The sequence below is a fragment of the Tachypleus tridentatus genome, chromosome 7 (assembly GCF_004210375.1).
Source record: "Tachypleus tridentatus isolate NWPU-2018 chromosome 7, ASM421037v1, whole genome shotgun sequence".
NCBI classification, from domain to species: Eukaryota; Metazoa; Arthropoda; class Merostomata; order Xiphosura; family Limulidae; genus Tachypleus; species Tachypleus tridentatus.
In genome coordinates this window covers 160664293-160683306 of record NC_134831.1, presented here as the reverse complement: position 1 = coordinate 160683306, position 19014 = coordinate 160664293, and the positions used below count along the sequence as shown (strand labels likewise).

The window sequence follows — 19014 nt, the reverse complement described above, 5'->3', positions numbered from 1 at the left end:
GCTATCTGCTGAGCCCACCGAGGGGAATCGAACCCCTGATTTTAGCGTTGTAAATCCGTAGACGTACCGCTGTACTAGCAGGGGGCCACCTGATGAGACATTTATTGTGGCTGGTGGCTTCGCAAACGAAGATGTACAATGCATAAATCCAAGGAAGGATGTCGTCCATCTCAAACCTACCATGAAGAATCAGGCTGATACCAGAATTGCTATTCAATTAATTGAATGTAACCCTCATTGCATTGTCGTGCATTGTCGTCTCAGCCCGTGACACAGCTGTGATAGTTCTTTTGCTTGCCCACTTTGAAGTAGCGGCTTTCATCCACAGAGAATTGTGTATTTTTTTCAAAGAAGCAGTAATATATTCCAATTCACATAATTCACCATTACCTGAGCAAAACAGTCATGGATTCGTTCGTTTCCTTTTACGCTTTAACAAGGTGTGACACTACGCCATTTGTAGCAGAAACAGAAAACAAACAAACATAAAACTGAATGGAATTTACTTGAACAACATTACGAAATGCTTGATGGTTTGTATTGCCGATGGGTGGTAATAGCCCTGTTGTATGTTTACGAGATACTCAAAGAAACTTTCTAATTCCAGATGCATGCATCGAAGTCATTCTGTGGTTGTAAAATGATTTGTCAACTTATAAACTATAAGTGCAGGAAATCAAATATGGCTTGTGCAGGGGCATACAACTATTGTAGTGAAATGAACGAAGTTGTGAACAAATCAAATAATTAATAGAGTACGTAAACAGCTCGATTACATACAGTTACCAGTTCACAGATTGATAAACATTGAGCTAGTTCGAAAACGTCATGTAAATTATCGATATTGAAAGTATTGGTACATTTGTTTTAATATCAAAACAGGTATACAAAAAAAGAGAAAAATGCTATTTTCCTTACAAAACCCTAATGCATTTCAACTGTTGGAACATAAACAATTTTGTTTTAATCTTTATAAATCAACAAAATTTCAGTTAGTACCCAGCATCGTGGTAAGTACCTCCAACTAAATTGTGATGGAAACGAAAATGAGATCGTACTAAGCGTAGCTCTGGATTTAGAAATAAAAAAATAAATTCAAAACTCTCAATGTGTGAGAAGACACTTACTTTCAAATCTGATGTCTTGATAATTAAAAAGTTCTTTAAAAAACATGAGAAACGTCTTGGTGATAATGCAGTAAACCGTATGTCTGATAACATGGTAACCGATAAAACTTGAACTATTTCAGAAACTTAATTCAGTTTTTATTATTATTTCTAATCTTTCTAAATTGATTATAAATGGTATATATAAAATGTATTATCTTGAGTTTTTTTTTAAGTGATAAAAAATTAATAGCTGAAAATATTAGGGAATAAGAACTTACGGTTTCAAAATGGCCATGAATAAGGTTAGAAGACTTAGTATTTCAGGTTTAACAGTTTCGTTCGCATTTGAAGCTCCAGTGTTTGTAGGTAGGGCTGGTTAGTGACCGAGAGTTTCATTAAAAAGAAACTGTCGTTCTCAGTCCGAAAAGTGACTGCAATTCCACTTGGAGCAATCGCATCGGGCTACAGATGGCTTTCAAAAATACAACCAATCTATGCGATAGCAAGGCAGCTAAGGTCAACACCCATTATAGAGGTTACTCCCCAAAGGCTATATTTTACATAATCGTAATGAATTTCATAGTTACCAACCAACTTAGGGAAAAAAGCGTTATAAAAGTTGTTTTATCTGTAGAAAGTGTTCACCCTTCGCAGGCTCAATGGTAAGTCCTTTACTTACGACGTTAAAAATTGGATTTCCATAACGGTAGTGGACACACTACAAATAAGCCCATGTATAGCTTTCTGAAAACAAACTCTCATTCTCGATATTTGAAAAAAATATATTAAAAATATGATAACGTGAGAATATTTCTAATGTTATTTTTAAACTTCCTTATTAAAGCATCCCATACTTAATACGGTGAAAGAATTTAATTTTTATTATTATACCCTAACACTAAGTATTTCATACTGTGACATTCACCTTCAAAATGTCGTTCACTATGCAAGAACAAGAGCGATGTCTTTACAGAGGGCGCTTCTGATAATTCAATTTATTTTCAAAGTTACCTTTAGTTGTTTCAGCTCAAATTTACACAATAGGATATCCCGGGGAAACAAACCCAGGATTTTTTTTATTACTGTAAATTCGTAAATTTACCGCTAACACATCGAGTAATTCTGTTGCTTAAAAGGTAATTATATCTGAATAAAACTGTTGTGTTAGAACATGGTAACAAACAAAAGCCTAATGTAACTTTTTTCTGCAGGTAGGTGCAATTTGAAATTTATATTTTAATTATTTATTCTTTTCTCATTGCTTACAAAATGTATAACACTGGGATTACATAATCCTTTAAGTTATTAGTATACACGTATTTGAACACGTAAGCTCAGCGTCTTAAGTGTTAGTTTTAGCTCATAACAGATACACGATGGTGCTGAGTTTAGTATTTGAGCGTTAATCCAGCGCGATATCAGTTCTGAAACACATTGCACTAAACGAAACACCGTATTGTCCAATTTCAAGGTGGCTATATTAAAATATCAAGCGCTGCCTTTGTTATCAAAATTTCTAATTATCTCGTCTGCATGTTTTCTTATCTGGTACATTCACAGTGCCTTAGTGATGAGGCACGCCAATAGAGGGAGTGTCTTAGTGATGAGATACACCATTAGAAGGAAACTTGATGAGTCAGCGATGAAGATGCATCCCTTTCGTAGGATATTAAGATCAATTTCTCTGGTGCATGTTTAAAATAAGTAGTTATACATCATGACGTCACAAACAGGGTTTTAGTGCTAGCAAACTCTTATCAAGAGACCATTCTACTTTAAAAGCCTGTTGGATAAGTACAAGTACGTAATTACGCAGCCGAAAGATCTAAAATTGCATTCATGGTAAAATGACCAATTTTGTTTTCGCGGTACTTTCACTTACGCTTTGTTCTGAGATAAGTTTTAACGTGTGAATTTGTGCATCGATTTTGTTTTCATTTTGTGCAAAAGAAAAAAAAAAGAGGGGTTTCTAACACTCAATAGTTCTCTACTGCAATTTCAAAGTGTTTAATACCAGTGTAACAAGCTTGAAGAATTCGTAGAATACTTGCTATGTAGAAATCTCCCTTGACAATGGTGGTTGACAAATAATGTGGTTCTTTATATGGAGATCGCTTGTGGCCGTTTAAAATTATACTGGTTTTGTTTTGTTTTTATACACTGGCAAACGTTAATTTGTTCCGTTCAACAGTCGACAGACTAAACATAAATCAAAAAGTATTACAGTATAGAGGAGCCGCTTACGTTATGAACTCTGTATAATTAACAACGATAAAAGAACCGGATCTCGATACTCGTGGTGGACACAGAACAGATAGTCTGTTGTGCAGCTTTGTGTTGAATAAAAACAAAACACAACTCTATTATAAGTATGGACCAAGTACATCTTCATAGATAGCGGATCAAAGTATTCGATCTGACTAGAGTGGCCTAAGATTTAACAACGGATAGCGTTTACTAGCTGCCTTCCATCTAATATAACATTTGAAAATTAGCTATGGCTAGCACAAATAACGTTCTCTTAACTGAGCGCAAAATTCAAAGAATACAAGGTGCCAGATGTTAACTCATGATTGATTGAATATCTTCTCTTTTTAACGTTCGTAGCATGTTTGATTTACAGTGAAGTACACAAATTACAAATATTAGTTATCAGAGCAACAGAATTTATACTCTAAATACTGACGACCAGTCGCAACCGAGATATATGTAGACTATTTTGAACAAGTAAACAGTGAAATGACGGGAAAAAACAAGAGAAAACTATACAAAGTTCTTCAAACAATGAAGCGATAGAAAAATACGAGGGATATTTAGACGAAGTTGTGAAGTGAGAAAGACGAAAGAAAAATAAACAGATTGTTATAAATATAGATATTTTATTAATATATCTTTTAGTGAAATATCAGGTACAACTTAAGAAGCTAATAGTTTTGCACACTGTGGAAAGAATTAGATAAGTATAAGTGTCCTTCCAAAATATATTATTATGTAACATCACATATGGTAAATATTGGTCAGTATATCTGACTAGAAAGTTAGATTTTAACAAGTGTTTAATTGGTACTGGAAATAAATGTTTCAGTAAAAGACAGGTATATTCTGCTGTTAAAATTACCACATAACACACATTAAAGAAAACATTCTGATACATATATCCAGTAATAAATTATTCAAAACATCTTCCAAAAAGTTTAATTTTTTTCTATGTTCGTGGAAAGTAGGAGATACATGATTTCATGGGAAAATATGTTAGCTGCGACTATGAAATCATTATATGTGTTAGAAGAAAGACAGTGTTTAAACTACAGAATAAATCTGGAGTATAGTCCCTAGTGTATTTAATAAACGCCTACATACAAGAACTCTACTGTTTCCGTGTATAGTAACCGACTGATCCCTAGTATACTTAATCGACAACTACGTACAAGAACTACTATTTACGTGTATACTCACCGATTATTTATACTGTAAAGAAAGAAAAAACTCGCAGCTTTTGTGTGTTTGTTGCTTTTAGTAGTAAATGGCTCTGAACTTGTAATGAAACGCTAATTATCTTAATTAGGTTTTATTAAGTATAGTTCTACGTAGTAACATATCGTCCTGTGTGGTAAAATTTATTTCCTATATAGTAACATATATTCATGTGTGGCAATGTCTTTTCGATAGTATGCATCGTTTTAGCTTATGTAATTCAATCCATTTGTTAATTGGATTCTGACATTTTCTAAAGTAGAGACAGACAGTAGAAAAAGATTCAACTTGTTTTGTTTTCATCTTAGAAAAAAGGTGTAATTATTTTTAAATACCTCACTAAAATGTAGAATGATACAGTGTTTATAATGCTTTAAAATATTTCTCTTTTACATACTTTTGGCCTTTAAGAACTATTATTTAATTGCTGTAGTAGGTTTGTTTGCTGTTGTCGTGTTTTTTCTGTAGGGTGGGGAAGGGACACTTGGATCCACTAAACGTGGGCATTAATTAGTTAGATCCTGCCCCTAACCTGATAAACTACGAACTGTATTTTACTCTAATCTCCTGGTTGTCTTTATCTAGAAGTATTTTTTTTCCTTTTAAAGAATATCTACCTTAATAGTAAGATCACTTTGGATTTTTAGAGCATTCATTTCAAGGAATATTTCAAAATATGGCTGATAAACGTAACCAATATCATAACTATAAGCACTATTTTGAATTTCCAATTATAAAATGTTCACTTTGAAAATATTATTGTTGGGTTATTTTACTTTCAAAAGCCATGGTTGACTAAAATTAATCACGTGTTTTCCGGACTCTGTATGTTAATTAATAATAAGTCGAGCAAGTATTTGTTTGCTTCATATAGAAACCCATTTTCTTGGAATGTGGCGAAATTGAAACGTTAATTGGTATTTCAAGCGTGCTTTAAAAGCAATTCAATTAGGAGCTAAACTATCACAGATTAGTAATGTATACTAATCATTCTTGTAAAAGGAAAAGTGTCTACGTGATCTATTTCTTAAAGGCGATCAGTGTGTTTAAAAAAATGAAAATTCTATTGTTCATTCATTGTTTATTGGGTTGCACGGGCATATTTCCAGCAAAATAACGCAGCTTATCATATACTAACTTTGTATAGGCATACTAACATCTTGTAATATTTTATCATAACCATTTTAACATCTTTTAATGTTTAACTGAACTAGTGATACTGATAAAATATTTTCAAATATTAATTTATTTTTTATACATAATAAAACGAATATGCCAATTTAAAAATGTCGAATCCAACCTCTTCCTTCCTTCATTCATTTTCTCAGACCAATTTATAATTATTATTCAAGATTATGTACACTGCTGGCTAAAATCTTAAGGCCAATGAACAAAGAAAAAATATGGATTTTGCGATGTTAGACTTAACTTAACCACTTATTTGAGTAGAACTTCGAAAGATGAAAATAAGAAAAGGGAAAATAAAAAAAACCTTTTAGCATTTAATAAAAAAAATGTGAACACTATAAAAGTAGCCTAAATACTAGCTGGTCAAAAGTTTATGACCATACCAAAAGAAGTCCTAAACAGGGTAGGAAATGCCCAACAACAGTGAGTTGCACGACCGTCATTGCGAATAACTGCAAACATTCGCTTTGGCATGGTCGATATAAGCGTTTGCAGAAGGCTGGTTGGAATGTTATTCTAAGTGGTGAAGATGGCTTCACGAAGATCATGCACTGTTTGGAATTGACGTCCATTTCTATAGACTTTCCTTGCCATCCACCCCCAAATATTTTCAATGGGATTTAGTTCGGGCGAACACGCTGGATGGCCCAAAAGAATCACGTTATTCGCCATGAAAAGTCCTTTGTCCTGCGGCCATTGTGGATTGCAGAATTGTCCTGCTGAAAGATCCAGTCATTTCCACACAAGCGAAGGCCTACAGTCAATGAGGATGCTCTCTCCAACATGCCAATGTAGCCAGCTTCTGTTTGATGCCCCTGTATAACCTGAAGCACCATTGTTCCATGGAAGTAGAAAGCACCCCAGACCATGATGGAACCTCCTCCACTTTGTCGTGTAGAAAATGTCTCCGGTGGGATATCCTTATCGTGCCCCTGACGTTGGAAGCCATCTGGACCATCCACGTTAACTTTTTTCTCAGAAAACAAAACCTTTGTCCACTTTTCTACGTCCCATGTTTGGTGCTTCTCAGCAAAGTTTAACCGAGTTGTTTCGTGGTGTGGAAGGAGGCGTGGCCTTTGAAGACGTTTACCGTTTTTAAAGCCTTTCTCTCTTAGATGCCGTCTTATTGTTCTTGAGCTGCATTCTCCGTCTGTAAGGCCTTAACCTGGTTCGATGATCGGCTGGTGTCTTGCCGGACAACCTGTCGAATCCTCCTACTCAACGCCGGCGAAATTGTCTTGGGCCGACCGCCTTAAATTTTCGTTCAGTATCCCTCAGGGTCTTTTAAGTAATTTGCAACAGCAGTTTTACTACGCCCAATCTCACCAGCGATGGCACCTTGAGAGCGACCTTGCTTTTGCAGCTCGACAATTCTGCCACGTTCAAACTCTGTCAACTTTTTAGCCCCTGCCATGTTTTTACCCAACGTAACACAGGAGATGTCAGTGGAAGATGTTTACAACGCTAATGCTTGAACTCAAATGACTAAATTTCGTTACGTGTTTACCGATTAACGCTTCGTTTCAGTATGGTTTTAAACTTTTGACCAGCTAGTATTTAAGTTAATTTCGTAGTATTCACATTTTCCCTATTAAATGCTAGAAAAAGTTTTTGAGTTTTATTTTTCCTTTTCTTATTTTCATCTTTCGAAGCTCTACTCAAATAAGTGGTTAAGTCTAACAACGCAAAATGCATATTTTTTCTTTATGTTCACTGGCCTTAAGATTTCGGCCAGCAGTGTATTACAGCCTATTATTGTACATGTATGTGTGGATATCGTGAAAAGTAGAATAAATCTCGTACAACCTGACAATGAAAAACAGATTGTGTATGTTTCTATTATTTTGAAAATGTGTGTCAAAATATTGAATATGTTAACGCCTTAACAAATTACATTTTAAAAAGATTTAGTTAATCCTGATCTTGATTACATTTTGAATTGCGAGAAGTTTCCGTCATTAAAGTATTTAACTTTTAGAAAGGGTTAAAGTTATGCAAAAGAATTATTAGTATGTCATCCATTGAGAATTGTTTCATTCAAAAATTAGGAGATGAAACCTAATAAACCTATGAGTCACAGCTAGCCTAATTTAGTCTGAGTCCTTTATTAATCTCATCTTTAGTGTAATACTTCAGGGATTAAATATAATTAATAGCCATTGGTCTAATGTGGTGTCTTGAATCAAACCTTAGTTGATAACTATACTCAGTTGGGTTAAGTTTCCTGTATTAGACCTGAGAGACGAACACTAGGTCCTGAGTTAGTGAAATGTATTAGATCAGATTTGAGTTGATAGCTGTTCCAACGTAATGTGTAAATGTTTCCTGTATTAGAGCTGAATTTTTTAAAGCTCGATTTAATGATTTGAAAGAAACCTAAGAGACGAGTTATAAGTCCTGATTTAGAATGTCTTATTAGGCATGAAATTCGAAACGTAACTTCTGCTTTACTGTACCTTTATTCTGTAATTTAAGTAATAATAATGTAATGTTGTATATGGAATTAGCATATTAATCCCATGATTACGACCCGCTATAGTTCATTTTTTTTCAACAGTTTACCTGAAATCCCAAGGTTAAGAGCCAGAAATATAAGAAACAGCTCACCTCATACTTGGCATACATTAGTGTCACTTCGTCTCCATCTTCTGTAAAGAAAAGAAAATCAAAACAGTTAAGAAAGGTAAGTCAGCACATCGAGTCAAAACATTGACCCGGGTTAAATAATGACGTAGTATTATTATTCTAAACTTCCAGGAAAATGTTTCATTTCATAAACTATTTTTAACTTTAATGTCGCTCATGGTTAATTTCTATTGTAGCCATACTAACATTTTGTAATTCTCTATTACTTCCCAGGTCTACTACATCACCTGAGACCAGCTATGAAGTCAGGTCTGATATAATACTTCATATTAAATCACGACGTTCATTAAATATATAACCTTTGTGTTCTAAACTAAATTGTTAATGTAATATACTTCTTAAAGTTATGTTTTTGGTAGATATTTAATCTCGTTGTGAACTAAACTATGCTTTAAATATTATCTGCCTTCTACATAAAGTTAACATGAAACCATCCACTGTTTTAGCTAATTCTTTCACTTCGTGTACAGTTAATTTCACTCCCATTACTTTCCAAGGTAAAAAACCCTTTATGACGTATCAAGTGGTTTTTCCACTTCTCTAAGCTACTAATAAATCATGCTTAAAAACAATTCACATTTACCCTATATGTAATCATCACATTCGATAGAAAAGTTGAAAATTCTCTGTACTTTTTACTTAAACTGTCTACATTATTATTTTGAAAAGGGAAATTTACATTAAAAAAAATGTACATGATTAATGTAAAAACCGACGACATTCAGTAAAGTTTCACATTCCGTTTTCTCCGGAAAGTTATTTTCTGATGTACTAGGTTACCCAGTGTAATATTTTACGTCAGTTTTAGTACTATTCTTTAATATCATACTTTAACTTGTTTGTTTGAGATTCTTCATAGAAGAGGTTGTGAGCTGCAACCAATAGGGTTAGCGGTTACTATATGATACAATCTATAAGAGAAAATAGGTGATGAAAAAAAAAAAAGTATAAAACTGTATATAATGTTTAACGCAAACATTTAATTAGTTGAATAGAAATAAAATTAAAACGCCTAAAGTAATACGAACAAGAAGTACTTCTCAAGTGCAATATGTCAAATAACTTTTTCCAAAAGAAAATTCTCAGTTCTACTAACAGTAGGTAGCACGCGAGAAAATGATGGCATCTTGAGCTATAGTGTCGCCAGTTTTCACTTTCAACAGAAATTTATTAATAGTTCTGATTGTAGATCGAGTCGCGTGATTTATCCAATCATTACATACTTTATTCGATAAGCTACGCTGACTAACAAAGCTAGAAATAAGATTCGATACCCGTTGCAGGCAGAGCACAGGTAGCCAATTATGCTTAACTTCAAACAAACAAACAATAAGATAATGTGTTGTTCCCGAAGTATCATGAGGCACGAGAGATTATTTCAATGATAGAAGTTTATTACAACAAGCTAGAAATTTTGATTTCTCTGTTAGTACCAAAATATCGTCAGATATAATACAGCAGTTCTGTCGCAGCTTCCAAAGAATCGATTCCACTGCAGTACTGATAGCAAAAGGTGAACGAAGAATCTTGTGCTATCTAGCGGCAGCTTTGAAAAGCATTATTATTATGTACATTCAAACGTTAAAACATGCGCAAAAGCTTCTGTGAAACGCGTTTTTATAAATTAAGTTTCTAAATCATTTTGCTACGCTTAATATCTACAGGTGCATAAAAATTAAATTTGATATTTCGTAGGAATATATCATTTTATTGTGAATATTCATAAGTAATAGACTTACAATATTTAGCAAACTTACCTAATGATTTTGAACGCCCATAAGTCTCATAAAACAGTTAATTGTAATATTTCATAAAGATATTTATTCCCCTAAGTCTGTGACATCTATCCTGCTTCTTTGCTCTTCGGAGTTGACCAGGAAATGACAATGGCAACTGTATGATGCCAGATTTGCTACTTACTTGATTGACTGAAGAAAAACCTTTCATACACATCACCCCGTAATCACATGAAAAACACCAATATGAAATTTTCAGGACAAAGCTAAATCGGCTTAAGAAATCCCACCTTTAACCAGTGTTGAAAAAAGATTAATCGGCTTAAGAAATCCCACCCTTAATTCTTTCTGAAAAAAAGATTAATCGGCTTAAAAAATCCCATCCTTGTTTATTTTTCACGGCATTTTACTCATCAAGTTTAGTATTCAATTAGGGTTTTTTGTCCTTTTCTTTTTTGCTTGTATCATCATGTTATAAAACGACTAACGCCATGGTCAGACAGACATTGTAACTTAAAGTAAAACGAAAAAAAGTTATTTTGAAAATAGACAAACCGAGACATTGATTAAAGTATTCTGAGCACGTTTCTTTGTTCGTTATATAGGAATGTTTTGAGTAAGTCATTAGTCAAACTATCCAGTTAGTACTGTACCAGTCATGATGGAACAAAATGTACAACAAATAACTGAAAAAGGTCAAGTTTCAAGAGGCTCCAAAACTCGAGGGCTATGCATTAGTTGACACTTATGTCTGTTCTTACCCCTGAAGAAAAAAGGCAAAACGTTCTCAAGTTTGAGTTGTTAATTTTGGAATCCTGGTAACAACGTATTAAAATCTCACTTGTTTCGATCTGCTTTATTTACTATTTTTGGTCTGGTATGACTCGTAATCTGAGGGTCGGGGATTCTAACGGTCACACCAAACACTTTCGCCCTTTTTAGCTGTATGGGTGTTATAATGTTAGGGTCAATCCCAAAATTCGTTGGTAAAAGAATAATGCAAGAGTTGGCGATGGGTGATATGACTAGCCCCTCTAGTCTTACACTGCTAAATTAGGAACAGGGAGTGGAGATAGCTCTTGTGTAGCTTTGCACGAAATTCAAAAACAAACAGTTACCATTTCTATTAGGTATACAAAATTATTTAATTATTTATCTGCTTAAATGTCCTCATTTGTTTGTACGTTTCAGGAATTATTGCTCGACTGTTCTGACTATGAGTAATAACTAAACAAAGATTTCGATTCAGAAGAAACAATTTATCCAAAATGGATGTGTCGCATGTCTTTGCAAAAACAGGTCACTGTTGCCACCACCTTACCAATTTATATAAAAAACAGGCTAATATTATCATCACCCATTCAAATGATGACAAAAACAGGTCACTGTTTCCATCATCCATCCGTTACGGCAAAGACAGGCCACTATTACCACCATCCATGAAAATTATGACAAATACAGACCACTGTTGCCACCATCTATCTAAATTATGGATATCGACGTCCTGCAGACGGCGACCAGTAGAATGTGCGATCAATGGAATCAATAACCAACGTTACCAAGGAAACGGTGTGGTTTTCTTGGCTTGAAAAAGTAACGTTCAACAGTATGGTTGAACATTACATCGAGTTGTCTAACGAACTCTGAGATTGTATAATATTTATCCGCTCTACACATAGAGACACACACAATACATACCATATTTTTGAAATAGCTTTGTAAAAGTTTGAAACTTCATTTATGACCCATGTCAGCGTATTTAGAATAAAGTTACCGTAAACACATTTCCCGTAAAATCTACAGTTAATTAATAAACCGCTGAAGCACTCCTTCTATCGCTGGTTGGTTGGTGTTTTATGGTGCAAAGCAGCTACGCTATGTGAGACAAACAACCTGTGAAAAAAGTAAAAATCAAGTCAAATTATTAAAACTCGTCAAAAGGAATCATGTTAAAAAACAAAATCCAATTTTTGAATTAAAAACTTAAATAGCATTAAAAAGGCCAATGGCCCTTAAAAAATTAAAAACGTTATATGGCGAACAGGGATAAACCTATGAACAATACACGTCTGAAATGGTGCTGTCTTCCAGAGACGTAACGACAGTAAAATGTGGACTATTGTGACTTGAGTGTCATACAGGCCACACATTGGTGAATTAGTTTCATTTAAAAGAAAACGATGAGTTAGAAAACTGACCAATGCATAGTCTAGATAGGCAACTTCCTCCTTCCGATCCTTATGGAAACAAGATGGGCAAAGTGAGGGTTTAATCTGGGAAACCTTGTTATCAATCTGCTCATTCCAAGTCAACTGCCAACTGGCGCAGAGCCGAGCCTTGCATACAGGACCATAGTTCATGTATGAACAGGCATGGCAGTGATAGCAGACAGACATAGCAGCGGTGTCAGCGAGCTCTTTCCTGCAAATATCAACGTGGCTCGATATTCAGAATAACTTGATACAAGTAGATGTTAAAGAGAAATGTGTCAGTCGGTTTTAAATATCGTTGAGAACAGTATGAAAACCAGCGTGAAGCGATCTAGGGTCACTAGAGATCTAAGCAAGTTGGTATTAATAGTAAAATTCGAATACTACTTAGTTTCTATTTGATCCTGGATAAAAGAAATGGCGTACAATTCGGCAGTGAACACAAACTGTAAAGGGGATTCTGAGTACAGCTACCGAAACACAACAAACCATGGAAGAGTCTACAAAATGATCTGGTTTTGAACTATCTGTATAAATGGGATTGGAATAATGGTTCAAAAGATGTTTAACAAATAGAAGACGGTACTTCCAATCAGGAGTATCTGCTTTTCTCAGATGACTCAAAGAAAGGTCGCATTTGGGAATGGTGATAAGCCATGGCAGGATGGGCTGACCAGTGGATACAGCAATATCATCCAAGGGCAGACACAATGCATCCAGGTGCGCCTGGATAGGAAAACCAAAAGAAACGGTGACAGATCGTCTGTTCTGAAAAAGCATGATCCGCTGAAGAAGGAAAAAATCTCAGATGGAATGCTGTGGAAAGAAATGAAGTTTTGGAGCAAATAGTAAAACGATTTGAAAACGGCGGAGGTGTAGAAGAGGTTCATGAGACTATATACCAACTCTTAACTGGAGAAGTGTGAAAAGTCCCTGATTAAGAATAGGGTCCAGCATCTTCAAGGCCGAGATCCTGACACAGCCATAAACCAGAGACCCATAGTCAAGTTTTGATCGAAAGAGAGCACGATAGATCTTTAACATAGAAGATCTAACCACTCCCAAAGAGGTGGAAGACAGGACATGGAGAATAATCAGTATCCTTGTGCACTTGACTTGTAGTTGCTTGAGGTGTGGTATAAAAGTCAGCTTACAATTCAAGATAAGCCCCAAGAACTTTGTTTCAGGGACCACGGGAAGCACAACTTCACTGACACGGAGTTCAGCATCGGGATAAATACCCATCGTTTGCAGAAAAGTGAATGCAAACAGTTTTAGAGACAGAAAAGGTAAAATCGTTTGCTGTGGTCCACTTCAGTATACGATTGAGGGCAGTCTGTAGCTGCTGCTCAATAAATTTTATGTTCGATAGCTGGCACAAGATATGGAAGTCGTCATTATAGAGCCCGTTTGCAACGGTAGTTGTCCAGTGATGGCACTAATCTTAATACTGAAGAGCGTGACACTAAAACACAACCCTGAGGGAAAGCGTGGATCCCAAACAAACTTGGAATTGCTGGCTCATTAAAATGTTTTTAGATATAAATGGCAACTGGCCACTCAACCCATATGAGCGGTCTCGCAAAATACAATGCCTCCACGTAGTATCAGTAAGCCTTCTAAAGGGCAAAGAATACTGGCACAAGATGTTGTCGCTTGAGAAAGGCTCCACTGATTGACCATTCAAGTCAAATCAAGTGGTCTACAGTGGAGCGCTGTTGTCGGAACCCATGCTGGGTGAGTAAGAGGAGTTTGTTTGATTTGAAAAACCCAACAAGACGAGCATTAACCATCCTCTCTAAGGCCTTGCAGAGACAGCTCGTCAAAGCAATTGGGCGGTAGTTTGAAGGAATCTTGGGATCCTTTCCAAGGCTTAGAGAAAGATAAAACAATAGCCTAACACTACACATCAGGAAAAGCATTCCCCTGCCATATCCGGTTAAAAACAACCAGAAAATAGCAATTGAAGCTGAAGAGAGATAACACAGCATCTCGTAGTGTATATCATTAGGTCTAACTAATGTACTGACAGACCAATAAAGAACAAGCTTGAGTTCCACCAGGGTAAAGGGGCGATTATAGTGTAAGAGACAGACAGTCTAAAAGGAAAGAGGCAATTCCTGTGCCAGAGTATTGATGGCTAAGAAGGTGGAGGATGAAGCAGAAGTGCTAGGTAGCCGGCAAAAGCTTTCGCCAAGAGTATCAGCAATTTACTGGCCATCAGAAAGTAAGATCAAAAGAGAGACAGAAGTATAATGCCCATTAACCTTACGAATTTTGTCGCATATGACTTTGGAACTGTGGTAGAAGAAATGCTGGTTCTGAACTTAATCTGAGATTCCTTCTAGCTTTGATGTCTTATCTGCTGAGCATGTGCGTGAGCCCACTGAAAAGTGATATGGTTCGAAATTGTGGGATATCTACGAAAGGTATTCCAGGCCCGTTTTTAAGACTTTCATGCCATTTAGCAGGCAGGACTCTACCATGGAAAACGTATCACGATTTTAGGAATAGATTGAGCATCTGCCTGGACAATACAATTAATCACTACTGCCACACAGTCGTCTATCGATGGCTTACAGTCAACGGCAGAATCGAGTTCCGAGAGAGGAGTGAAAGAGACCCAAGTTAGCCTGATTCATCTTATACTGGAGCATACAGGTTGGGTGGCATCGATCACGGCCAGTCTCTCTAAAAATAATAGGAAAATAATCACTACCCCATGGGTCACTGTCAACCCTCCAAGAAAAGTGAGAAAAACGTGAAGGGGAGAAGACAGGCAGATCATTAACAGTAAAGGACTGACTAAGTACATGAAAATAAGTATAAAAACCTGTATTGAAGAGAGAATGTTTGTGATTTGAACGAAAGCATATACTCTATAGAGCGACCCTTCCCATAAATATCAGCACCTACCCATAGAGGATTGTGTCCTTTGAAGTCCCCTATGATTAAAAGGGGAGACGGCAACTGGTCATTAAGAGCATCAAAGTCCAATTGATCACAGATTTCTCCAGGAGACAGGTAAAGAGAACAAAATGTGAAGGTATGGCCCAAGGAAACATGGATGGCTACAGCCTCTAAGAGTGTGTCGAGTGGCCGAGATAGAACGGGCATGTGCTGGTCAACTAGCAGTGTCACACCTCCATGCACTCGTTTATTACACAACCTGTCATTGCAGTATAAAGAGAATTGCCGAATGTGGCTATATCGGCAGATTTCAAAGCGTTTCTTGTAAGGAAAGATACAGGATCATACGAATTAACTAGTACCTTGATATCATCTAAATTAGAACACAAACCTCGACAGTTCCACTATAAAAGTGGCAATTTTTACTTACGTGAAAGAGAATTAGAAAGAGAGCCCTATTGTTTTCCACGACATCTTTTTTCTTTATTCTCTTTAATAGAAAGAGGTTTATCGACCTCCATGGATCGTGGCCTGGGTTGAATGGACAGGTCTCTGTCGTTTGAAGAAGATTTCAATATTCCAGCAACTGAGGGCGTGAATAAATAATCGTTCTGCATCTTGGGGTCCGAAGAAAAATATGGACCTAAGGAATGGTTGGTTGATTTAGTGTTTTATGGCACAAAGTAGCTAGGCTATCTGCGTCAAACATCCGCTAAAAAGTTAAAATTATAGTAAATTTAGTAAAATTTATAAAAGGAAATTAAGGTAAAAACAAAACAAAGATAAAAAACAACATAAATAGCATAAAACCAATGTTTACATCTAGTCTACAGTCTTAAGAGAAAAACTACAGTAATACAAGTTGTAAAGGACTTTCTGTAGCATAATTGTAATTATCATAACTCGCCAGGAACACTAACACGTAAGTACAAAAACCACCGTCAGTCACCTGAAGTTGGCCTTTCCAGTCCTGGTTTCAAGTATTTTGATGTTACGGCCATTTTATAATTTCAAATCGAACTAGATTGACTTTGATTCTTAAAAGGAAATTACATTAAAAGGTCTAATGTATAAATTAAAAAATTTAAATAGAATTAAAAAGATTAATAGCTTTTAAAAACTAAAAACATTTCCAAGGTGGACAGTGTCACCATCACCAATGACATTGTCTAACGTTATGTATGGACAAACCTTGAGACAGAACATGTTTAAAATGGTGCTGTCTTTGAAAGTCGTAATGACAAGAAAGTAAAATGTGGCTTATTGTGACCTGAGTGTTACACAGATTGCACATTGGTGCATAAGTTCTAGAAAAAAGAAAACGATGAGTCAAAAAAGCTGTGACCAATGTGTAGTCTACTTAGAACAATTTCCTCGTTCCGATCCTTACTGAAGCAAGACAGCCAAAGTCTGATACAGGGTTTTACTTTAAAAACCTTGTTTTCACGTTGCTCACTCCAAGTCGACTGCAAGCTGACATTGAGCCGAGCCTTGAATACAGGACCATAGTCCATGTATGGAACAAGCACGGCGGTGATAGTGCCAGAGCAGATAGATTTAGCTGCGGTGTCAACGAGCCCGTTCCCGCGAATATCAACGAAGCCTGGTTTCCACAAAAACTGGATAAAAGTAGATGTTAAAGATAAATGAGCCAGTCGGTTTTGAATATCGGCGAGAACAGGGTGTGAACTAACAAAGCGATTCCAGGGCCAGTAGGAAACAAAGCGAGTCAGTATAAATAGTACTGCTTAGCTTTTATGTGATCCGAGGGCAAGAGAAATGCAAACAGTTCAGCAGTGAACACAAAAGCTCTAGAGGGGATTTTGTGCACAACCACAGAACTACAACAAATCATGGCTGAGCCAATACAGTCACCTGATTTTGAACCATCTATAGAAATGGGAATGGAAGGATGGTTCGAAAGATGTTCAGCAAATAACAGACAGTATTTCCAATCGGAAGTGTCTGCTTTTCTCAGATGACTTAAAGAAAGGTCACATTTGAGCACTGTAATAAACCATGGCGGGATGGGCTGACCAATGGATACAGCAATGTTATACAAGGAGACCCAATTCATCCAACTGTGCCTGGATACAAAGGCCTAAAGGACTAATGGCAACTCGTCTGTTTTGAAAATGTATGGCCCACTGAGGAAGAAAAACACGACCCCTTGATGGATGTTTTGGTAAGGAACGAAGTTTCGAAGCGTATAGTAAAGACAGTTGCAAACGGTGGAGGTACAAAGAAGATGAGTCTGTGTACATGCTCTGAACTGAGGAGGTGCAGAAAGCCCCAGTGCAGAGCCAAAGTCCTTGATGATGAATGGGATCCAGCATCGTTAAAGCCGAGGGTCTGGTAGAGCCATAGACCAGTGATTCATAGTCGAGTTTCGATCGAATAAGAGCACGATATATCTTTAGCATAGAACGTCGATCCGCTATCCAAGTGGTAGTAGAGAGGACTTGGAGGATGTTCAGTGCTCTTGTACCCGTAGCTGCTTGATGTGTGGTATAAAGGTCAGCTTACAATCAAAGATGAGCCCCAAGAACTTTGTCTCAGGGACTGCAAGTAGCACAACTTCACCAATACGGAGTTCAGGATCATGGTGAATACCCCGTTGGCGGCATAGGTGCATACAAACGGTTTTAGCGAGAGAGAGAAGGTAAAATCGTTTACTGTGATCCACTTCAATAAACGATTGAGGGCAGTTTATAGCTGCTGCTCAATACACCTTATGTTCAACAACTGACAGGAAATGTGAAAGTCATCGACATAGAGCCCGTTCTTCAGTGATGGCATTAATTTTTATACTGAAAAGTGTGACCTTCAAAACACAGTCCTGAAGAACTTCAAGTTCCTGTAGAAAAAACGGGAAAGTGTCGAACCCACATGAACTTGGAATTTCCTATCCAGTAAAAAAATGTCGAATAAAAATTGGCAAATGGCCACGTAACTCATATAAATAGAGATCTCACAAAATGTCATACCTCCATGTTGTATCATAGAACTTCTCAGTGTCAAAAAATACTGATAAAAGATGTCGTTCGAGAAAGACTTCTCTGATGAACGTTTCAAGTCGAATCAGGTGGTCCATGGTGAAGTGCTGTCGTCGGAACCCAGACTGGGTGGGCAAGAGGAGGTTTTTTGATTCAAAAAACCAAATGAGACGAGCACTAACCATCCTCTCTAAGGTCTGACAGAGACAGCTTGTCAAAGCATTGGATATAGTTTGAAGGATTCTTGAGATCCTTCCCAGGCTTAGAGAAAGGTAGGACAATAGTCTGGTGCCAGGCATCAGGAAAAACATTCTCCTGCAAGATCCAGTTAAAAATAATCAGAAGAATAGCAAGAGAAGCAGGAGATATATGGCACAGCATTTAATTGTGTATATCATCAGGTCCAACTGATGTACTGCCAAATTGATGAGTCAATTTGAGTTCCACCAATGGGATGATTATAGTCATAGAGACAATCAGCTCGAAAGGAACAAGCAAAAGTATTAAATACCCAGCAAAAGCTTTCACCTAGAGTATCGGCTACTTCCTGGCCATCAGAGAGCAAGATCGAGAGAGGGAAAGAATTATATGCCTACTAAAAACTTTCGAATCTTGTCCCATACGATTTTGGAACTGGTGGGAGAAGATATGCTGGTTGTGAACTTAATCCAAATTCCTTCTGGCTTAGACGTCTTATCCACTGAGCATGTGTGCGGGCCTGCTGGAAGTCGATGCGGTTCGAGAG

At 36.6% G+C, this 19014-nt stretch overlaps 1 protein-coding gene across 2 annotated transcripts in view; it reads right to left on the bottom strand.

The window, feature by feature from the left end:
* LOC143257037 (solute carrier family 4 member 11-like) overlaps positions 1-19014 on the bottom strand; it is a 162519-nt gene that overhangs the window by 71676 nt on the left and 71829 nt on the right. For both annotated transcript variants that reach the window (XM_076515130.1, XM_076515131.1), the window contains exon 2: positions 8379-8419. In XM_076515130.1, coding sequence (XP_076371245.1) covers positions 8379-8419 — 41 coding nt within the window. The remainder of the gene's footprint in view (positions 1-8378; positions 8420-19014) is intronic.